The 25067-nt window shown below is 37.7% G+C and overlaps 1 protein-coding gene across 2 annotated transcripts in view; it reads right to left on the bottom strand.

Annotated features, from left to right (window-relative positions):
- Window positions 1–25067, bottom strand: part of Nectin3 (nectin cell adhesion molecule 3) — a 94418-nt gene that overhangs the window by 16641 nt on the left and 52710 nt on the right. Inside the window, exons 7-8 of one of the 2 annotated variants that reach the window (XM_051191564.1) lie at window positions 23561–23645; window positions 12768–12924 (exon numbers count right to left, since the gene is read on the bottom strand). In XM_051191564.1, the coding sequence (XP_051047521.1) occupies window positions 12850–12924; window positions 23561–23645 (160 nt within the window). In that variant the 3' untranslated portion in view covers window positions 12768–12849. Of the gene's footprint in view, window positions 1–12767; window positions 12925–23560; window positions 23646–25067 lie in introns of those variants that run through there. The other variant, XM_051191563.1, reaches the window with a different exon arrangement.

Below are 25067 nucleotides of genomic sequence, written 5' to 3' on the forward strand. Positions count from 1 at the left end.
GATAAATACTGGTTTCACTGCCAGAGCTCTCATAGACTGCCCAGGCCTCCTCAACTGACATCCATGTTCAGGAGGCCTGGTTCAGTCGTATGATGGTTCCTCAGCTGTCAGACTGGGGTCCATGAGTTCCCACTTGCTCAAGTTAGCTGTTTCTGTGGGTTTCTCTAGCATGGTCTTGATCCCTGTGCTCATCACTCCTCCCTCTCAACTACTGGATTCCAGGAGTTTGGCTCAGTGCTTAGTTATGAATCTCTGTTTCTGCTTCCTTGATCCCTCATTCTCCTCCTCCCTTTTTCCTAACTCCCTTCTCCCTTCCTCAGTGCTCCCAATTTACTCAGGAGATCTTGTCTCTTTCCCCTTCTGGGGGAATTGTCCATGTATGTCTCTCTTAGGGTCCTCTTTGTTTCCTAGCTTCTCTGGGGTTGTGGACTGTAGGCTCGTAATCCTTTGCTCTAACATCCACTTAGGAGCAATTACATACCATGTTGCTAATCATATTCTTGATGAAGCATATGCCTGAAGCTATGTCAGAGATGACTTTACGCAGAATGGTGAAATTCTATAACCTAGAATAAGAACTGACATCAATTCTTCTTTAGATATTCACTAATATGAGTCTTACTAACCTCACATTCAATCTACTAAGTGACATACCCATGGACCTGAGTGAATAGGTAGTGAATTAAGATCAGATGTCATTTTTCTCATGATTCCTCCTATTGAAAGAACACTATGCTGGAAGATACCTCAGGAGTTAAGTACATGCAGACAGCAGATGTGACTGGAATGAGAATCATATACTGTTGGTTCAGGAGAAAAGTGAATCAGGTGACACCAAGGAGAACAATTCTTCTAGGGGACACACACTGTCTAGTAACAATAGGCGTGTGTATCTGTGTAAGCACTTTTCTTACCATTCGTTCACACTACAATATTCATACTTGTTACATAGTAGCACTACTTTATTAGATGATATTATTGCTGAGGCAAGAAACCCTGTATGCTAAGAATAAATGACAGCTAAAAGCCTTTTTATGCATACATAATTCATATGAACAAACAGAGTTAGAGTATTTTACTATTGGCTCCTAAATAGACTACACTGCAAAAAAGATCATCCACTTAGTCTGAGACTAGTAAATGGCATTGCAAGATGACAATCTATTACTTGAGAGGAAAGGCCTCAGTCATTCTGTTAGGACATAAGCATTTCCATTATTTAACAGAGAATTAAATGTACTTCTGAAGAGCAACTCAAAATGCTTAGTGGAATACTCACCCCACTCCCTGCATAAACTAGAATAGCCCTAGCCAGCAGATAACTCTGGTTAGTACTGGCCACACCCGGGAGATCTTCTTTGATAATACTAGGCACCCTGAAGCAGAAATAGCCTGACTCTCAGCCCCAATGCAGACAGCATGAAAGACAAATGTTGGGTGTTTGGAAAATATGGCTTGAGATAGGATATAAAATGTTGGTTTTGTTATCTGTGAAAAACCAGAGTTGCCTACACAGCTGCATCATAAATAACTCATGGGCATGTGACCACCAGGCATTTATTATTAATCTGATTCATGTGTATCTTCACTTAAATAGTTAACAAAGAAAGACACTCTGGACAGAAGCAATATGCCCATGTTCTGCAACCTAGATGCCCCTCAACTGAAGAATGGATAAAGAAGATGTAGCACATTTACACAATGGAATACTACTCTGCAGAAAAAAAAATAATGCTATCTTGAAATTCGCAAGCAAGTGGATGGCACTTGAAGAAACCATCCTGAATGAGGTAACCCAGTCACAAAAAGAGGAACACAGTATGTACTCACTCATATATGGATTTTAGACCTAGATCAAAGGATCATCAGCCTATAATTCACACCACCAAAGGAACTAGGATACAAGGTGTATTCTAAGAGATTCATATAAAGACCCTCACAGAACCGGGAAGGGACAAGTCCCCCAGAGCTCAGGGGAAGTGGGGGGGTGGCAGCGAATGGAGAGAGAAGTAGGAGAAAACGAGGGAGAGGAAAGGAAAACATGTGCGACCAGGAAGATTGAGCCTGGTTAGGAATAGAAGACAGGAAAGAGAGAGAGAGAGAACATAAAAGAGGGAGCCAATATTGGTTTGAAGATAAAACTGAACACAAAGAAAGGTCTAGAGACCTACAAGACTGCCGCCAACTAACAATTTGAGCTTCCGTGGAAAGGCTACCATAAATGCCCTTCCCAGAGAGTGAGATCAACAACTAACTTATCCATGGAGCCCTCATCTAATACCTGTTAGAAACAGAAGCACACACCCATACCTAAACACTGAGTCGAAGTAGAATCCAGATGCAGACGGAGAGGACAAGATAGGATGCAGAAACACATAGAGACAGCTGACCTGAAACAAAATGGGAAAGACTGGCCAGAACAAACCATGATGCCCTTAGTACACAGGTAGAGCTCCTTCTCTTTGGTGCATTACCTGCTCTGGGTCTCTTGAGAAAGATAGACCATTACTCTTTGGTCCAAGATGCTTTGTCTCCTTTAACAAGGGAACTTGATTTCTGGACCTGGGTTTTTTCTCTCCTCTTTACATGAACAGGCTAACGGGTCCCCAGACTGATAGCTGGGAATCCAGCATGGGACTGACTCAGGCCCCCCTGAATATGGGTCTCAGCCAGAAGGACTGAGCAGTCTAAGGGACCTCAGACAGTGGAACCAGGATGTATTCCTAGTGCACAAAACGACCTTGGGGACACATCCCCCATGGAGGGATACTGCCTTAACCTAGAGACAGGAGAGAAGTCCTAGTCCCTACTTCAAATGACCTGTCAGATCTTCATGACCCCACCTGGATGGCATTGCCCTACATGTGGAATTGTGGTGGGGGGATGGGAGGGGAGGGTGGTCAAGGTGCATGGGAGGGAGAGGGAACTGGGATCGACATGTAAAATAATAAATTAAATAAAAAAAAGAAAACAAAAACCATCATGGACCTAAACTAACCCATGGAAGCAGGAGTCGAAAGCATGTGGAGGGGGGTGGGGGCAGTACTGACAATTGTACACCTTTTATTTTATTAAATAAAGGTTTGCAGGTTGAAAGTGTTTATCAGTGTGTCAAATGATATCAGTGTACATAACAAAGATATAGTTGAACCTCAGAGCAAGCAGGGTCACGTTCCATCAAGGAACACAATGGTGCAAAAGGAGGAGGAAGAATGTCAGGTCAGCTGGAAAAGGGGATGTACTGTGGGGCCCGGCTGTTGTGGAAATGACTGATTTTGAGGAGGGGACAAAGGTGTGAAATCCCTGGGTTGTGTTACAGACACTGAAATGACTGTTAGAGGAGGGGTACAAGGTCTAAGGCTGGCAGGCTCTGAAGAAAGGATCAAAGCTTCTTGGGCCCCATAGAAAAACCCTGATGAAAAAGATCGTGTATGATTACAAGTGAAAGAAAGACCTAGAAACGGTAAAAGCTGCCTACAGACTGAAACGTCTCAGAATAGAAAAGGGCTAAGTGTTATCACCTGAGGAGCCTGTTCATGTAAAGAGGAGAGAAAAAACCCAGGTCCAGAAATCAAGTTCCCTTGTTAAAGGAGACAAAGCATCTTGGATCAAAGAAGAGTAATGGTCTATCTTTCTCAAGAGACCCAGAGCAGGTAATGCACCAAAGAGAAGGAGCTCTACCTGTGTACTAAGGGCATCATGGTTTGTTCTGGCCAGTCTTTCCCATTTTGTTTCCCCTAAAGAATATGGCATCTGTATGCAAGCTGCTTGGAGTAGGTGAAGAAAAGATTACACTCAATGTAAAAGGCTTTGAAAGCTACAAAATGCATCACCTTTTGCTCGAAATAGTTTGGAGTGGTTTGCTGAAACCCTGCTTTAGGGAGTTTGAGAACATAATACAAGGAATAAAGAGTGGTATAGAATTTCACTCTGGAATTCACAGTAAACACGAAGCTGCCAATCTGTACACAGCAGGACAGATCAATGGGACAGGAGAAACAACATCCACCTGATAATTTGTGGATGGAGAAGTGTCTAATGAATATTACAGGATCATTAAAAATGAAGCCAAGTAATCCAATTATCTTTTGTGTCAATTAAAATCCAGACTAGCTTTAGGCTTTTCTTGTGTAAATATGGGAGGAAAGGATTTCCTCCCATTTCTAGTCTTCCTAATCCAAAATTTAAACATGGTTATGATATCTCAATATATTTTAACTTATCAACATTTAGAATTCTGCATCACAGTAACAAGGGGGCCCACATGATGTTTGACATGTGTGCATGTGAGCAGTTCCATGTGCTAAGCAGGAGGTATTAAGAACATGGGAATGAAGAAAGGAAGACCAAAGATCATGGCAAGAAGCAGCTGCTACATACACAAGGGGAAAGAGTTTAGGATTTAAAGCATCGATTGCAGAATGCAAGGCAAAGCTCATAAAATGTGGCCATATATCCAGAAAAATTACTGCTATAACAAAAGTCCTCAATATCTTTGTCACATTTTTTTTTCATATTTCAAGTGCAAGGATATTAGGTATATGTGTATATATGTACACATGTATGTGTATCATGTGTGCTTGTGTCCATGTTTATATTTATGTGTACCATGTGTGTGCCTTGAGGTCAGGAGAAGTCATTAGATACTCCGGAACTGGAGTAACAGGCATTTGGAAGACTGGATATGGGTGATAAAAATTCTTAATTGTTCAACCTTCTCTCCAGTTCCATCAATTTTTTTTACTTGTAAATATTTTAGTTGACCTGTACTCAGTTCAAAAGAAGGCATAAAACATTAAATGACTAAATGCAGAAAAAATACCTGTGAAATATAATAAAAAAGAAGTTACCTTAAGTACTTCACTACAAATCTGCAAAACAGACCTTCAACAAGGCAAGGTGGATGACCACGTGAACTGTTCTAAGAAAATATGTGCCTTTACATTTTAGTGTTATTGTTAGATGTGTTAGACATACATATACACATATATTAAATGCATATGTTCACTTCCATACATATCAGTTGTTTTTAAGAATTATTTTTTCTTAGGGCCAATACATGTGAACAATAGGGTCATATGATATCCCTGTATACAGAGCTTTCAATGCCAACACGTGTACACAGTTACATGGGTTGTGTCCCATAAAGAAGCTAGGCACCTGATACATTGGGAAAGGACAGGCATTAAGTTGCAGCAGTTGGATGTCTTCTGGGCACAAACTCGCAAGGTACAGGATGTATAGCAGCAGAGGATCAAACTGTCTTCAGCTGACGAATCAGAAGGTGTCCACACACCCTGACCTTTCCATCTTGGTCCTCAGGAACTGTCTAGAAACAGATGCCCTCTGTTCTATGAGGAAATAAAGATGCTGAGAAGTAAAAGCATTTTGCTCAGGGTTCACCTGTGGGAGACTAAGCCACAAATCTAAATCCATATTCCTTGACTCACAAGCCAATGGTTGGTTATAGCGTGGGCTCTGGCTAGGGTTCTATTCCCACTCCTCCAGGTGGCTGACAATGACTCTAGGAGCTTACTCATCTTAAGACAATGGTCCGTGCTACACAAGGTGGTTATAAGGATTATGAGTTAATACATTTCAAACACTTAGAACAGCACCTTTCATTTAAAATTTTGACATAAGTGGATGCTATAATTAGGATTAACATATGTTAGTAGATAGTAAGGAAAAGAAAACCTCAAGCTCAGGAACTATCTATTAGAGATGACCTTGGGAAAACTGACTCAACAGATTTAGTTTGACATTTTAAACTTGAGCATGCTTTCTAAATTTCATCTTAGGTTCCTTTGTGCAAGTCCTATTTAATCCAGTTCTCCACATCCCTTGCAAAGGCAATCAGGCTAAATTTCCCACCCTCTAATGCAGTGCTCCTCCAACTATGGGTCATGACCCCTTTGGCAAACATGTGTCTCCAAAACAAAATGTTTACATTAAGAGTCATAACAGTATCAAAATTACAGTTATGAAGTCAAAACAGAATAATTGTATGGTTGGGAATCACCACCACATGAGGAACTGTATTACGGGTAGAGAATCACTGTTCTAATGTGTTAACTTAGACATCCAGTCAGGTCTTTGCCCTCATTTCCAGGTGGTGTTTGATCCATTGGGCAGGCCTGACCAGCAAGAATCTTCCTTGTCCCTGTTTTCTTGCAGTAATTTTCCACCCACTGACCCCAGTCTGTTCCTATGTTTCTCATTCACCCCACTGTATTCATATTTATGCTCCCTGTACATACTGCTGTAGCGGGACCTTCACGTTCTCTTCTGGTTCTTCTACATAAGCCTGTGCATGGCATGCTTTAACAACTATTGCAGAGTAGTTTAACAGTCCTCAGAGTCTCAATTTCCTTCCCAATAGGAAGATAGTAATTCTGACCTGAAGCATCTTATGTAAAGCACTGACAACAGCACCTGCTACCTAAGTCATACTCAGTATACTTACAATAAAGCAATATGAGAAAAGCTTTTAACTTTATTTTTTTTTTGTTTGAGAATTTCACATAAATATATAATGTACTTTGATCAGGTCCATTCCCCCATTCCCTCTCCTGCAATTGCTCCCTTATCACTAACACTACTATTCTATAACTTCAAGTATTCTAAAAATATACTGAGCCCATTAATGATGCTAGTATGTGCACGAGTGTAGTCATGTGGGAGTGATGGAGCGAAGGGTAGTAGAGGGATAACTAATGCTTTGTACTTTTTATCACCAAACACTTTCCCTTTTTTCTGTCTCCTATCATTTCCATGCCAAATAAAGAATGTGATATCTCTTCAGGCAGATGTTAATCTAGATAGGATCCTAGAGGATCTCAGATCAGCAAGGTAGGCAATCCTAAGAATAGCTCAGTAACCTGGAACTTTTCTTGGTTTAGGTTATGCACACATCTCTCTAAATAACAGAGCTAGCAACTCTGGGAACTTGCACCAAGCCATACAGATACATCCCACTTCAAATAATGGATTAAGTCACTACTTCCTGGCAGCCTTTGTAATTCCCTTCTTGGTAGCCAGTTCCTATTCAAACTTCCAAGAACTATCCAAGAACACACCAGGATACTGGAGGCAAGGAACTGATCTGGTCTGAACTCATTTTGGATGCATTCACAATAATGCAAACAATCCTGAGTGAACTTTTAAGGAAAACCCCTGCTAACCATTTTATGATTATGCATAATGGGACATGCAAATGTTTAAAATATGATGCTTCATGGGAAGGGGCATGTTTAGTAAACAAAGCCTCACATAATCAAGCTAGCCAATCAAAACAGATTCATCCACATGTATCCCTTTGCAACCAACTCTTCCTGCTTCAGAATCCTTTAAAAGGAAGCCAGAGAAAACAACAGATGATGTCTTTGAGTGTATATCTCATTTGCAGTATGTCTGATCTGAATTATCACTTGACTTTTAAATAAACTTTACTTGCCAATTTACAATGTGCTTGAATAAGATATGAAACACCAGAAAATAACCAACTCAGACAGCAACCTCCAGTAACACAGGTATAACACGAGAAAGCTGATTCCCTCACTTCCAGTTTGGGAAAACAGCTACAGTGGCCAATTCTAGTCAGATGAGATCTTTCTAAATCCTCTACAAAGAAAATGGGTGGATAACTTGTTCTAAGGTCAGTCAGGAGATAGCTCAACCTGCTGGTGGGCTGTTTTTTTTTTTTTTTTTTTTTTTTTGTTTGTTTGTTTTGTTCTTCATAGATCATGTTATGAAAAAACAGACAAGGATCAGAAAAGAAATGTGACAGATATGTATTCTTTGCTGTTACAGAGGTCCCTTCTCTTTCTGGGAATTTCAATTACATTCTCTCTTGCTCTTGAAGTTATGTGATGGGTATGAACTGCTCAAGCAGGTTAAGGAAGAATGCACCTAACGCTGTACTGAATCATGGGGCAAAACTCCCCCACAGCTCTTGGATTGGCTCCAGTGGCTGCAGAAGTATGTTCTGTTGTGGAACTGAGCTAATCAACAGAGAAAGCTGCCTGGGTCACTGCCAAGAACTGCAGCAGACCCTGGGCACAGCAATAAATGTTTGTCTTCTATAAGCTCATAAAATCAGAGACTGTTGGTTCCTTTGGAATAACCAAGCTTATCCCAATGCTGCAGGAGCCTTGTGCAGTAGCTCAGGAAGAGCTCCTTCAGAGGATGAGTTCAGGTTATTGGTTTCTGAATTAACGGTAGAATTCAATTATCTGTATTTTAGTGTCTTCTCACTATGGATAGCTAAGAACTGGTTATTGTAGTAAATGAAATAGGATCCCTTAAAAAATTTTAAATAAAAATTATTTAAAAGTCTACATAAAAAAGCAAATAAATATTTTAATTCCATTATATACATTTTATGTGCATCAGTTCATTTTAGAAAAGACTTTAAAGTTATTTTATTTAACATATATAGCTGTAACTAAAGCCAGGCAATTTCCCAAATACTGTTCTAGAAAAATACTTTTAATTATCATCAGCTTGTGATTCCATAAGAGTTTCCCACTGTGCACAAAAGGTGATGCTTGCGCAAAGTAGCCACATTAATTACCTCACGCACGTAAGAAGCATCCCAGCTGGTTTTAAGAAAGTTCCTTAGCTTCCTTTCCTGTCAACTGATAGAGGGTTGGGGGTTGCAGAAGATTGTCTTTAAACATGAAGAGGAGAGGCCAGATTCCACTTTTGATAACTACCCAGCTAGGTCACATCATATTCTGATTTTGCTTTGAGCTGGTCTCACTGTTTCCCATCCTAGCAAAAGGCACTAATAAATATAAAATTCAGAGTCTTGATTGTAAATGAAAAGTTGACAACATGTTGAAATACTCCTCTAAAATAAAGATTATATTTGAAGGAGAAAAGATAATTAGGTTCATAAAGTATAATGGCATAGGAAGTGCTTGAACTGAAAGGGGATGAAATACGATTGTAACTGGCTGTAGCACACATGCATGCAACATGTGAGCATGCATGCGTGTGCATATATACACACACACGTGGAAGTACATCATTTAGCTAGAAGTACAAGGATTAGGAAAGAGGAATACAACTAAATTATTTTAGCATTTATTATCCTAATGTTTTTTATTTTGTTCTTAACAAAATACAATATGATACATACTAAACCATATTTTGATAAACAGACCATAGAAGAAAGATATGTTATATTACATAAAGAATGGATATAAAGGAACATTCAGGTTGGTTTAAAAAATGGTAAAGTCAGTAAGAGAACTTTAAATATTCTGAAATGTATAGAACACTTTCTAAAGGGCTATTATTAACATTTAAGGTATGTACTAACAGCATATGGATTCAAAAGTCTACATACACTCTTAATAATAATAATAGCTTCAAATGTCAAAGAGAATATTAACAATTAACAATGACAACAGCTACTCATGAAATTGGAAGGGGCTGAGAATGTAGCTTAGTTGGTAGAGTGCTTGTCTAGCATGTTGGAATCCTTGAGTTTGGTCCCCCAAGCCAAAATCTAAATGTGGTGGTACATGCCTATAAGCCCAGCACTTCAAAGGTGGAGGCAGGAGGATCAAAATTTCAAGGTCATCCTTAGACTACATAGATCTTGCCTAAAAAAGACATTAAAAAATATATATTTCTAATTTTCTAGCAACTTTATTTTATATGTACTGGTGTTTTGCCTTCATGTATGCCTATGTACCATGAGTGCCTTGTGCCCAGACTAGCCAGATGAAGGTGTCAGATCCATTAGAAGTCAAGTTGTGAAGCCCCATTTGGTATTGGAAGAGCAGCCAGTGCTCTTAATCATTGAAACATCTCTCTAGTTCACAATTTTTGAGATGAATAATAGAATGGAATGTCTTGGGTGGCAAGATATTCTTCTAAGTGTTTTAATTAAAGTACACTGATTAGCTTTAGAGGAATTTTTACCAGAAGAAAAGACTGGCTTATGAGATCTCAAATAGACTGAATTATGAGATCTCAAATGGTATGACTCTAATGCCCAGTTCAGATTTGCCATATGCTCTAAGTCTCTCCTTTGGCAAATCTTCTAACAATCCTAGCACATTCTTCACACACACACACACACACACACACACACACACACACACACACACACACACACACACACAGACAGAGTGGATGGTGAGTGGTCAAAAGTTAGCTAATTACAGGAAACCTCCATGATGCCATGAGGAGAGGTTTCCTCAGTAGAAGAGAATAGAGTCACTTTGTAGACCCAAGCCTTGACCATGATAGGTCTTTGAAGTAAGAATTATAATAGGAAAAATGGCAAGAAAACTCTGTATTAGTTACTTTTTTCTTTGTCTGACAATGACAACCAAAGAAGGGAGTGTTTATTTGGGCTTATGGTTGGAGGGGCATCAAGTCCAACATGGTGGGAAACAAGAGGATGAGGTGATGCCTAGTCTACAGGAAAGAGACATGAATGCAGGGCTCAGTGTTGTCATTCTGTCCGCAAGGGCAGCCCATGGGGTGGTGTGATCCACATTGAGCGGAAGCCTTTCTCCTCCATTAAATCTTTCTGGAAATGTTTCACAGACACATTAAGAGGTAAGCCTTCTATATTAGTCTAAATCTAGCTAAGCTGACAATAAAGATTAGCCCCTACATGTCCCAAGAACAATATGGTCTTCCAATTATATGCAATTCTCCAAGCTAGAATAGAAAATAAGAATAATGTACACACTGAGCTAATAATAATGGAGATCAACTAAAAATCGTTTTATATGAACTAAATGAATAGAAGAATAAACTTATACAAGGCAAATCAGGCATTACCATTGTGACAGTAACCCCTAGTTCAGTCAATCATATTCGTTTTAGCCATTCTCACAGGTAGTAAAATAGCACCTACCAACATCAATTGGCTTTCCATTTTGATTAATGATGCTGAATATATCAGTATTTACTACGTGCTATTAACACATTTATGTCTCTGATAAGAGCTACGTAAATCTTCTTTCCATTTCTTAAAAGCAGGTTCATCCTGTCTTTCTCTTACTGAGTTCTTTTGGCATATGTATAATTCTGATATTTTTGTCTGATATAATATTCTTCCTAACCTTTGGTTTACTTTTTATTTTCTTAAGGGTGGCCTTTAAAATACTAATTTTTTACTGTAAGCCCAAATTACTGCTTTTTTATATTTCACATTTTTGTTTTCTAGTACAATTAGTTAGCTTGGTATATGCAAACACATGCCTGATAACCAGTCATATCTCAGTAAAAGGGAACCACAGCAACCATATTCAACCTTGCAGCTACCTTCTCTTGAATACAAATTATGATGTCTCAGTTTCTGTATACAAATAAAGATAATAGTTTGCATCATTTTTCAAAAGTTTCAAGCAAATGCATTTACATGGTATTTCTTTTAATAAGAGTGACAGCCTACAAAACCACTGCCCATTAAACATCTTAAGTTGGATCATTACCTTATATAAAAAGCCTCTAAATTTAAAACAGGAACTATCACGATAAGTATTTTATTTTGAATACCTTTAACTATCCATATCCTTCTACACTTACTGTAAGAAATATTCTGTATCTAGCTGATTTTATGCTTTATAAATACTCACTGTTGTTGAAGCAATGGTCAAGATAGTTGATGTACATTTTCAGCTTTTGTTATCTATATGAACAGAATTAAATGTGTAAATTATAGTAGTTTGAATGAAACAGGCCTCATAGGCGCATGTTTAAATACGTGGTCTCCAGTGTTTGGGAAGGATGACGAGGTGTGGCCTTGTTGGAGGAGGTCACTGAGGGTGGGCTTAGAGAGTTCAAAAGCCCACAGTTTCAGTTAGTTCTCTCTCTCTCCCTAGTGCTTGTGGATAAGACCTAAGCCCTCAGCTGCTGCAGCACCATGTCTGCCTGCTGCCATACTCTAACTTCCCCTGGTCGTGGTGGCTTATCTCAGAAGAATAACCAAGCATAAATCAATGTATAAACTGCATTTTAGGAAAAAAGTTATTTTGTTCTTTAAAAGGGTGAAAAACAAAACAAAAAACAATCACCTGTCAGAAGTAGCATTTGTTTGTGTTACACTGCTCTCTATAGGAAGACCTAGGATTATCTCGAATCAGCAGCAGCTCTTGAAGCTAAGCAGAATAAAAACGTGGGTACAGTAGTGCTGACACTGCTAAGGGTACAGTTGCCAACTCATGAGCTAACGGTGCTAGTTGAGGGTGAAAACTTGTGGGTTAGAGGATTGGTCCCTAGGACGGTGCTATGGGGAGGTGGTAGCCTAGTGGAAGGAAGTTAGCCAATAGGAGGTGTGATATAGAATTATGGGGCTCTCCCTTTCTCCACTGATTCCTGTCAATGAGAAAAGAAGTTCTCTTCTACTATCCTCTCCATGTCAGGAGAGTGCTATGGGGAACCACCAACAATCAAGCATCCAAATCTCCTCAACAGTGAGACAAAAAATTAACTTTTTGTCTGTATAACTTAATTTGGTTATTCAGATATATGAGAAAACCTGTATCATTTCCTCACAGGAAAAAAAGTTCAGAGGTAAGTTAAGAAGGAGCCTTTAATACTCAACCTTCATAGAACTTGACTTTGGTTCCTAACAACCACATGAAGGCTAACAATGTCTGTAACTCCAGTTCCAGAGGATCTACCACCTCCTCCTCACCTCTGCATACATGTGATACACTTATCATAAGACAAAACATCCATATACATAAGTAAAAGTAAGTGAATTAAAACATACTTTATTCTAAATATAGAAGTGGCTTCTTTACCTACAGCTAGGGTTACAAACATAACACCATCACTTCTTATGGGATCCACTTGCCCCTTTTTCAAATAGACCTAAGTATTAGAAAAGTCTTCTGTAAAGTGAGTGCTCATGGTATCTCTTCCAACATCTTCACCTTCAGTTGAGCCCTGTGTCACAAAACAATACAACAATTACACTCTACAAGTCAAGGGAATGCAAAGCAACTGTCCTATAGTGTTTGGCTCTCCAGGAAAAGACAGATAAGCAAGTATATCATTATTAGAAATGTTAAAAGACCCAAGCTGGGCTTCTCAGAAAGTTAGATATGGGGCCAAAACTCTAAGTTACTGCTTTGGTGCCAAGGAAATCATCACAGGAGACGATTCTGGTGTAAATATGTTACATACATATTTGTTCCTATCACAAAAGAAACAATGGCTGGTTGTGACATTTAACTCATCCAATGGTTTTGAAAAGTATTCATAAATCAACATCACCTCCAAGTAGTTGGTTTTATTAACTCATTTATGATAAAAATGATGTTAGTCTTAATTACAAGACTAACTTTTTAGGGCCATCAAGACGGCTCTGTGGGTGAGGGCACTTGCCATTAAGCTTCATAACCTGAGTATGATCCCCAGATGGTGGTGAGAACTAAATCCTCCTTGTTGGCCATGGCATAATAAATAATAAAAATGCAATTTTTTAAAAAAAGGTTAATCCTTTAATCTTCCTGGCCACAGAAAGAGTAGCCTGTGCCCTACTTTATTTGTAAAATAAGATTCAAAAGCCTGACTCACCGATGGCTAATCGCTTGCTTGGAACACATTTGTAGTTCAGCAAATGCTAGTAGGTAAATTACTGTATGTGAGACTGAATAGATGAACATCTTGTTTTACCAAGAAAAATAAAATGAAATTAATTTGGACCTATGTCACATGAAATGTAGTCAATGATGAGAAACACTGCTGGAACCTAGTGTGATAACTATGTCTACTACCATGCTTTGGAGCAGGAAATTTGTAGCATGCTAGCTTAGTAGCTATAGAAACTCATCTGAAACTCATCTGACCGGTTACCAAGGGGTCTAGGTGAAAGACTACCAAACCCTTAGAAGAAAATAGAATAATTTAGTATTTATAGATGAATAACTATTAACAGTTTATACACAGTATACTCTAAACAAATGTTTCCTAGTTTTTCTAGCTATTTGGTTATCTTTAAATTTTTTTTTATATTTTGGTGTTTTAAAAATTTCTCAAGCAACATGTATATTGAAATTAATTTCATATAGTTATATAGTATAGAATAGTTTCCTTTATCTGTAGTCTCCACATTCACAGAGTCAATCAACTATGGCTAAAAATGTTAAAGGTATTTCAAAAGTACAAACTTTTTATTAATGCCTCAATGTACACCTCGATTTTTTTCTTGTTTCAAACACTACAGAATAACATCTATTTATAAGCACTTACATTGCACTAAGCAAGCCAGAGATGGCTTCATTTTTTTAAAATTAGTTTCTGTATTTGTTCTTCTCTCCTATATTACACCCTGACTGCAGTTTCCCATCCCTCCTCTTCCCAGCCCCTATCCCTTCCTAACTTTCCCCTCCCCAGACCCACTCCTCTCCCATTTCCTCTCATAAAAGACCAGGGCTCCTAGGGCTAAAGCAAATATAGACAAGAAGTCTAGGGACATACCCCCATACCAAGGTTCAATGAGGCAACTCAGGAGGAGGAAAAAGGTCCCCTACGCAGTGAAAAGATTCAGAGTGAAAAGATTCTCCCACTGTTAAGAGTCCCCCAAGAACACCAAAGGACACAACATGATATTTATGCAGAGGACCAAGGTCAGGGCCACACAGACTCCCTGACTGTCCTTTCAGTTTCTACCTATGAACCCTTTGAGCCTGGATAGTTGATTCTCTGGTCACAGGTGGGGCACACATGATTTAAAGTTCTTGCAAGATCTTCAAAACCCTGTGTCTTTAATTTCATGACAGGATTCTAAGCACACCAGTATTTGTAGAGTCCTTGAATCAATCCCTCTCAGGTGCTGATTGACACTTTTCATTCTTATTTCGAACTATGGTTTTGTTGAAAGTTATGGCCTAAAATTCAATTGCTGACACATGATAATGTCACAGTATGTGTGCAGACATCAGAACTGTAGGTGTCAGTTCAAAAGATCCTCAATACAACAGCTTTTCTATAATAAGCCAAGTTTAAATCACCACATTCAGAATAAAACTGATAATGTATGAAATTTCATTTATATGAAGTATATCTCTTAAAAAAAAACAAAACCAAAAATCTTCCACATTTAATCACTATTTTAAACATCTAAAATAGCCCAGTTTGCGGCCAGTGAGAAGGTCCAATGGTTAAAGGTGCTTGTTGCCAAGCCTGAGGACCTCCGTTTGATCTCTAAGATCCATGTGGTAGAGGGAGATCTGACTCTCCCATGCTGCCCTCTGACCTCCACATACAGATTGGAGCACATCCATGAACTTGCATGCATGTGCATACACACAAATAAGTAAGTATCAAATAAAACAAAAACAGCCCACTTCTGTGTTCAGACATTTTTGAACTTGAAATAAAATCTCTCCACTTAAAAAGGATCATGAGTGCTTTTTTGATAAGGAAAGGTTCTTTGAAATCCAGGAAGAACTCTTACCTTGCTTAGCTTCCAGAATTTAACTTCAATCAGTTTCTAACTAGTACTTACTCATGAGTCAATCAAGTCAGCTCTAATTATGACTTAAAAGTTCCCTAACAGGAGTGTGAACTTAATATGAATCTAAAATAAACCACACAAATTTAATGTTCTGATTTATTTCAAGCAAAAATAGTCTAAATCTAATTCCTTAAAAGTTAAAACCAATCTTAGTAAATTATTGGTTCAGAAAATACTTTTCTATAAGAGTTCCCAAGTAGAGTTAAGCCATTAAAAGTTTCTATTTCTTTTTGTTTCCAAAGTCTTGTAATTGTATCTGGGTTAATTCTTCATGTCTTTACATAGCTTATGTGGTGTTTAAGATTTTTAGGAGGCTGGGGATGTGGCTCAGCTCATAAAATGCTTGCCTTGTATGGACAGGCCTCAGGTGGATACAATAGATACTCAGAATCTACCTTAGACACATAAGACTGGGTGCTTCCGTGCACACCTATAACCCCAACACTTTGAAGACGAAGGCAGGAGGATCAAAATATCAGAAGAGCAGAGTCTTCCTCAGCCGTACAGCAAATTCCAAACCAGCCAAGGATGCATGAAACTGTGTCTCAAAAAAATTCCCCACCTCTAAAATATTACTAGTAATATTAAAAAGCACCTATTCCAATAGTTACTATCACTTCATGTACAAAAATTGTATGCTATAAAATTTCCTCATTACATAGAAATTAATTACACAAGGAGAAGTACAAAGTGACAGTGTAAATAGATTTCCAAGCATTCCCTGTCTCCATTCCAAATCTCTATCATGTGTTAGATACATTTCTGAAGGAAACATGACATAGCCCCCAACATTTATTTTTCTTTCTTAAAATAGTAACAAATAAACCCCTACTCAGAAGCAATTCAGTTACAAGCCAGGAAGAGACAGAAGTGAGATCTATAGTCAGACTCCAACTCCTGTTCCAGAGCTACAGTATGTACTCAGTATATACAGGGTTCAAACCCCAGTACCAAAACCAAACGCAAACTGCTAAAAGCTATATATTTAATGAGCTAACACTAACAGTATTTGGGAATGTTTCCACGTTAATAAAATATTGAAAAAATAATGCACGTGCAATCTTTGCCTGGAAACCACCACTCCAGGCTCCCTAGATTGACTTTGGATTTTGCATAAGAAATAAACTTTCTTAGTGTTAGTTCTCAATGACAGCATGTTAAAATGACTATGAATCTTGATTGTGATTAACTTCTTGGATCCTATATAATTCATGACTCTAAAACGGTGCTCAGTCATATGTCACAGACTTATTTCCTCTTCTCAATTTTTACTACTCTACCACTTGTGATAATTTTGTACCTGACAAAGAAATGAATACAACATGTAACAGATAGGGTGTAGCTCTGTGCCATGAGCCACCAAATACTATGGAGAAGCCTATCCCTCTAATGTTTATAGAGCTCAGGCAAGAATTAAGTATAATACTTAGTGATTCCTAAGAATAGCAGACACTAAGGACTTTTGATGACTTAAAAAATTCATGGAATTTCCTAACTGGTGAGAATGCATACAATAAAATGTAATAACTACATAGCTTTAATGAAGTAGAACAGTAAATGACAAAATAGGTTTGCCATACCTTCAACTCAAGGGAATTTGTGCTCTTCAAAAGTTACTATTAAGAGAATGAAAGTATTTACAAATTGTTGACAAAGGACTTATATGCAAAACTGATGAAGACTGCTCAAACTCAACAATAAGAATGCAATCCAAAACAGAGGAGGAGAAAGAAGGCAAAGGGAATGGGAAAGGAGATTAAGTGTGTGTAGATGTCGGTGGGGAGATTAACAAAAAGGAAAGTAAGCCAATAAATCTGAGCACATGTTTGAACATGCACTTCCAAACAAACAAACAAACAAACAGACAGACAGACAGACAGACAGACAGACAGACACTTCAACACATGAAAAGATTCTACACAGAGCCGGGTATTGGTGGTACACTTGGGAGGCTTTACAAAAAAGGAAAGTAATCCAATAAATCTGAGCACATATTTGAACATGCACTTCCAAATAAATAAACAAACAAGCAAACAAACAAACAAACAGACATTTCAACACATGAAAAGATTCTACACAGAGCCGGGTATTGGTGGTGCACACCTTTAATCCCTACACTTGGGAGGCAGAGGCAAGTGCATCTCTGTGAGTTTGAGTCCAGCCTAGTTCCAGGACAGGCTCCAATCTAAAGCAATACAGAGAAACCCTGTCTCGAAAAACCAAGAAAGATTCTACACAGTAACTGAGAAAAATGAAAATTAAAACCAAGTCAAAAATATAAGTACATCCCTCTTAAAATATCTAAACACTTACTAGACTGACCATAAGAATTATTGGTCCATGACCCAACAGTTAATGTCCATGGCTTGGGTTACTACAAGGGGGGTCAGAGGAAACATGCCTGTTGAAATCTAAAGGCTACACTGAGTCAGCCCTTTCTCTTGCTTGCCCTGGGATGGCTGGTCCTACCCACTACAGCAGGAGAGTTGGCACTGGCCTCGGCCTCCTATGGGAGGGCTGATCCCTAGCACTCCAGAGAAATGGCCCAAACCTCACACAGGCATGTCATAAGCCTAGGAATTCTTACCTCTATCAAGGCTCAGACCAAAAGGGGTGATCCTGTCCTCAGCATGACTGCAGACTGAATACCCTATACTTCAGTCTCCATCAGCCTTATATTCCTCTCTAGTGCTGGGATTACAGTAGTGCACCACCACCGCGCAGCTTCTGTGGCTGCTGGGATTAAAGGTGTGTGCCACCATTGCCTGCCTCTATGGCTGACTAGTGCTGCTATCTTTGCACTCTGATCTTCAAGCAAGTTTTTTGTTTTTTGTTTGTTTTTTTTTTTTTTTGGTCAGGTCATAAACAAAATATCACCACAAAAGGAGAAGTGGAATCATCCATAGTTGCAGATGAATGTGACATTATATATATAGAAATGATATCCAAGAGTCCACTAGGATACCTCTAGAAACAATTTGAGGAAAGTGGCAAGGTACAAAATAAACTTGCAAAATTCAGTAACCACACAAATGCTAGTTGAGAAGGTTCCCCTAAAAATTGAATCTTGAAAGACAAACACTGGATTCTGGAGCAAGGAGACTAGTGAAGCCAGTCAAATGAGAAAGTTCTGAGGTTGACTAAGACAACCTGCCTCAATAGAACAATATCAAAAACCCTAGGTGGTTTTAGCATGAATGTTTGTACTTGTTAGTCAACCCCCTAGATGATGTGGCAATATCTTGCTTGAATACACATATGATGGAGCTTGCCATTAGCCAACCATAGAGGTTAGGAGGTCTGTACAGACAGACAGGAAGTGAGATGGCTGGGTGGAAAGAGGATATAAGAGGGAAGCAAGAGAAACTTGCTCTCTTTTCTCTGCTGGGTACTTAATGATGTGAAGGTGGCTTTGGATTGTTCCTTCTTCTCTCTGACCTCTCAGCATTTTCCCACTATATCTGACTCTGGGTTTTTATTATTTTGACCAAATAAGAACTCCATAAACAAGAAGAAGCCATAGAGGTAGAGGCAGGGGCAAGGAGCACCACTGGCAATCAAAACGCTTAATCTGTTTACAATAAACCTAAAGAGAAAACAAAGTATGTGCTCTGGGGAAGAAATTTTATTCCAGTACATAAAGAAACACCAAAGTGAAAGCCTATGACATTTCTTGAATTGGTATTACCACTGTTGCCAGTTCACATTATAGTAATCCCTAAATTCAATATATAGCTTTATAAAGTCTGGGAAGTTACTCATAAAGTCAAACAAACAAACAAACAAACAGGAAAATCTTGGCAAGGAACAACTGATAAAGGAATTTGTCCCAGATCACATCACCAACATATTGTTTAGAAAGAGAAGACTAAAATATAATGTAATTAGACAAGATCTCAGAAATATTTGGACAACTGGTGATCTTGCCCCAACTTAAAATCATACACAACACAAAAATCTGTTTTAAAATAAAACATAAACCATTAAAGATTTATAAGATTAAAAAAAATATTCTGGCCAGGAGAGAGTGAAAGGAAACCTTTTCAGACCAAAAAACAACCTCTCAATAAATACAAGAGATAGATCTGATTGCATAAAATTTTTAGTAGCCCACACAACACCATGCAAGTAAAAAATAGAAAATTATGTAAGAAAAAGGACTATATTTACATCAGAATGTCTAAATCAGAAACAACCAAAGCTCAAAAAACTGGGGAAGATGAAGTAGGTGGTTCAGTAACCAGTAACTAGGACCCACTTCACCCAAGAGTCCACAGAATGTTTAGTTCATCCACAGAACACCTCCTATTACAGGATGGAGAGGGAAACAGGTTTTATATACTATCTGTAAGAATATACATTGATACTGTAGCTGGTAATATGACTCCTCTGTAAAAACAAACAAACAAAAAAACAGTGATTCTACCTTTTGGCATAAATATTATAAACATACAAGTACAAAAATGCATAAAATATTTTCACTACAATTATACAACAAAAATAAGGATCTCTTTGGATGAGTTTTATGTGTCAATGTAATGGAGTACTCTAAATGCCAACCATAATGGGACAGAGATACAAAAACATAACTTAGACTTGAATGCAGGGGCATGCCAACTGTTTACAACCCAAAGATTTCAATCCAAGGCAACTGAAACTGTGTTTCAATTATCAAGAGGATCTTGATAAAGGTAACTGCATTGGTCACTCCGAAAAATAGATTATCATGGAAGACATAGTAAAAAAAGAGAAAGAAAAATTTCAAAATAGATGTATGCTATAGCTCCACCTATGTTTTAAAATAATGATTCACAAATTAAAATATGAATATGGTCAGAAATGTGGTAAGATGTTTAACTCTTTAACAGCAGTGCAGTCTACTGGGATCTTTGAGGATGCTAGAATGAAAATCTGCATAGTTGATTTTTTAAATTTCTTTAAGGTTGTATTTTATATTTTATATGATGAGTATACTTGTATATGAAACATACAAGGAAAATAAACCATCATAAATTGTAAGACACAGTTTAGTGCTGAAAGCTTGTACGGTTTCTAAATAGAGATCACTTCTGTCAGATGTTCATCTATGAAGAGGGCACACTGGTAGACATGAGGGCTCTTTGCCTTCAGACAAAACATCACTTCTGGTTTCCTAAAAATATGTTACTGCCACTTTAGACATCTTCCCTGTAGGAAAAAAGTCTCACTCAAGAAAAATGCCTCTCCATAATACCAGACTTCATTCTCCTGAACAATATGTATCTAGAGGGAAAGTTCTCAGGGAGTAATGCAGGTAACTGCTCAACACTGAGCTAGCTTACATGGGAAGGAATAACTTCTTTCCATAGTGTTCAAGGAAAACCATGAAAAGGTCAGCCCAAACTAAAACTTTCAGAAAGTCATCTCATTATAAAGACTCAACAATGCTGATTACAGTTTGACTGTTAGAATGCTGCAGATCTAAAGCCAACTTACCATTAGCTATCTTTAGTTCCTTCACAGACATTAGCTGCCACTTCTTGTGTTCATCTGGTCAAAGTTCTTACAATACAATCATGTGACAGACCATTAGCTAGCCACCAACTAAAATGTATGAATAACTCCACTAAGCAAGTGGCACCTACATTAGGGATGTCTGCATTCTGCTATAGCGTACCTACTTTATGTTTCCACCAATATATTTGAAGAAAATGTACCTCAATTTAAGACTTTCTTTTGTTCTAAACCTTGTGTCTACTCTGGAGCATGTGATTTGAGGCCACCCTGTTCCTGAGCTGTGGGCATTCATATCCGACTTGAGAATAAACTGTCTCTTATCCTCCTTTGAGGAGAGGAGTAGTATTTAATGTTGACATCAGGTTCTTCCTTAAAGCCAGATTAGCCTTCTGGGAACATGAGACCTGTGTAACCAGGCCTGGTTGTTAGAGCTAAGCAATGATTTCAAGTAGGAATTAATCAATTTTAAGTTGTTAAGTTATCTTTTGAATCAGAGCATGGCTATAATAAACTTATAGATTCCTTAGTAACCAAGAATGCTTTGCATTCTGATATAAGATAAACTCAAAACAAATTATCAATACAATTAGTGTGTGATAGTATAATGGAGGAGTCATAATAAATTACCTTACTAAAGTTTTAACTATTTCTAAATAATTTTTAAAAGTTTGAAGAATATGACCGATTTCATGTCCAACTCAAGTTCTGATTCTCCTATATTTTATAGCTTTGGCTTTATATTTAGAAGAAAACATTGGTGACTAATGCTTCTCAATGCTTGATTTGAATGAGGAAAAAAATCAAAATGCTAAATGGCTATTTACTTCTTAAGGGCCAACACTACTTATCTGTTTACAAGTTATTTTCTCATCAAATTTCCTTTGACAAAAGGTTTTGTCTACTTTTCAATGTCATTCTTCATTTCTGCTCAGTATTATCCCTGTTAATAAACTTAACTAAAATCAAATTACTCTAATTATCATCTGAGTAATTTCTCTCATACCTCCCGAGTTGAGCCATCCTGGAAGCACTCTGCTTTACTGGCAGCTTATGTCATGCAAGATATAATACCTTCCTTTTGTTTTCTTGCAGTGTCTTATAGTGTATATGTAGTTATATTTTCTTAGCTACAATCCAACACGTATGATTTGAACCAAATAACTTTTGGTTGTATAAACAGTCATCTTGAAAATACAACAGCCTCTATAAATAGTCATCTTGAAAATACAAAGAATACATTACATACAAACTGATTTTCCTGATAACTCTTCAATTATATTCAATTAAGCATGTTCTAAAGAAACTAATAAAAATATCCTAAACAAAATTCTCAGAACAAAGTCTGAACACCCACGGATTAAGGTAAGAACCCACTCTAGCATTTATCATTTCTGGTCAAGGTCTCCACAGGCATTTCACATTATTTCCTACTTTTATTTCTTTGCCAAAGGCTGTACTCTGTGTGAAACAGAGCTCTGAAAAGATGACATATCCCGTGTCACAGAGCTGCAGTCACTGCTAGGGGCAGTGCATGGCAGGCTGCTCCTGCCATGCCACCCATGCTGACAGCACACTGACTATATGGTGAGTGAAGGAATGGAAGCTGAGGACATCTTCAGTTTCCCCGCCAAATTAAGTGCTCTATAGGTATTCCGACTGAATGCAGGGTGAAGATACAGGGCGTATCTTCTAAGGAAAATAAACTACTTGAGGCAAATCCCAGATACAGAGTATGAACCTAATAAGTACACTATATGAACAAAAGAGAAAACAGCAGCAAAACAAACAGTAAACAGAGAACAAAAACACTCTAGTTGAGAATAAAAGAATTCAAGTGTTTGATCAGATCTTTCTCAAATATCAAGAAAAAATATTAACCCAGGGGTAGATAAAAGATGACTATGTAGAACTTGTACCAATATTCATTGTATTTGAAATTGGAATATATACCACCTATTTCTCAATAAAGAGATGCTGAAATTTATACCTCTTTCATACAGAAAAGCAAGAGTGAAATGTGCTCAAAGAAGAGCACAACAGTCTACCAAATATACTCAAGGCCTCCACTTTTTATTCACAGCAAAATGCCTATGTCTTTTTGTTTTTTTTTGTTTTTTACAATATCTGCAGGTCAGGACAACTGAACTCACAACCAGTCTCTAACGGAAGATCCTAGTGAGTGGCCAGTACAGTACTGACTTTCTTTGCTCACATTAGCTATCACTTCTCTTACTAACTCCTAAACAAAGTCTGATCATACATACATTTCAGAGGAATACTTGAACATGTTAAGAATTATATGCCATTTCAAAATAGATGACAATATTTTGAAAAATTAATACAAATTCAATATTCAAAAACTTTTTTATTCACTTCAATTTTTGAAATGGGGTCTACTGTAGGCCAACCTGGCCTCAAACTCACTGTGTAGCCAAGGATGATTTTAAACTTCTGGTCCTCCTGCTCCAGCCTCTTGGGTGCACAGGCTGTAGATTGCACCACAACAGCTGAGCGGAGTTTTAGAAGACAGTTCAGGTGATGCTAAGCATCTTCATGAACACATACCTGACACAGAAGGCTTTTCTGAGGCAAAGAAGGAACTCGTTCTTCATATACGGGAGGTGGCTTATGTGTAGGAGGAAGGTCAATTCTGTGTTCCAAACATTAAACAGAAGTGTCAGGGGTTCCAAGAATAAAAACAAAGAAAACAAGGTTCTCACAACTCTGAAGGATATTTTCTTCATACTATAATAATACGTAATTATTCTACTTACATGTTTAATTAAGTTATATTCTGTTAACCCGTCAGGAAATAAAAAGACAACACTACTTCTAAACACCAAACTATCTTCTCACAATAAAGAAGCAATTCAAGTTGAAACACTGGAAATTATTATTAAACAAGTATCTTGTGCATAATCCACCTTACGTTTTGGCATATTTCCACCTTTGGTTATGCTGACAAATATTTTAAAGGAAGGATTTTTAAAGATTTTTATTTATCTCTATGTGCATATGTCTGCATGTCTGACACATGTATGTGGATGCCCATAGGCCAGAAGAGGGATCAGATCCATGCAGCCAGAGTTACAGTTAGTTGTGAGCCTCCAGAAGTTTGCTTGGAAGCAAACTCAGAGCCTCTACAAAAGAGGATAGCACTCTTACCTCGCTAAGACATCTCTCCATCCTCCAATGTGTGTATTATGTTTCTCCAAATGGTCACATAAATAACTCAGAAGACTGACAAAAGTTCACATTAGATTTTGGAACTGTTTCCAACACAGATTTTCAAAAGGGCTGCCTTGGGGCTGCAGAGATTGCTCAGCAGTTAAGAGTGCTTGTTCTCCCAGAGGACCCACGTTAAGTTTCCAGCACCCACATGAAGTTCACAATCATCTGAAACTCTAGTTCCAGGGGAATCTGATACCTTGTCTGGCCTCCATGGACATCAGAGATGCACATGGTACAGGGACATACATGCAAACAAAACATAGACACAAAACAAAAATAATAGATACATCTTTCAAAAGTGGTTATTTTTAGAACATTTATCCCGTAAGATATTTTTCAGCTACAATTCATTATAAATAATGCCATCTGAAACAGACAAAGGACCCAGGTTTTCCTTAGAGAATAAAATTTTGATGATGTCATCTGTAACGTTCCCTAATATTCATACATATTTAGATATTTACAAACACATTTATGGGTCTATGGTTTCGTGTTTTATAGAAAACACACTCTCTCTCATGTATGTATGTATGTATGTATGTATGTATGTATGTATGTATATTTCAATTATTTGAAAACTAAAGACGTATTTCCAGTATTTTTGATTACCAAATGACATAAGTTGTCTATATTAAAAGATAAATAAATTCTTCAGATGCTAAAATAGTGAATGTGCTATGATCTGCTTACTCATTTTTCAATATGGGCATAAAGTAGTATTTTCTACTGAAGATAATTCAATAAATACATAAAACAACTCCAATCTCACAATTATCAAGTTAAAGCAGCATTTCACCATCTTTAATTCATAACTTTTCTCTAATGAAAATTGCAGCAAATT

Source organism: Phodopus roborovskii, unplaced genomic scaffold (assembly GCF_943737965.1).
Source record: "Phodopus roborovskii unplaced genomic scaffold, PHOROB, whole genome shotgun sequence".
Classification (NCBI taxonomy): Eukaryota; Metazoa; Chordata; class Mammalia; order Rodentia; family Cricetidae; genus Phodopus; species Phodopus roborovskii.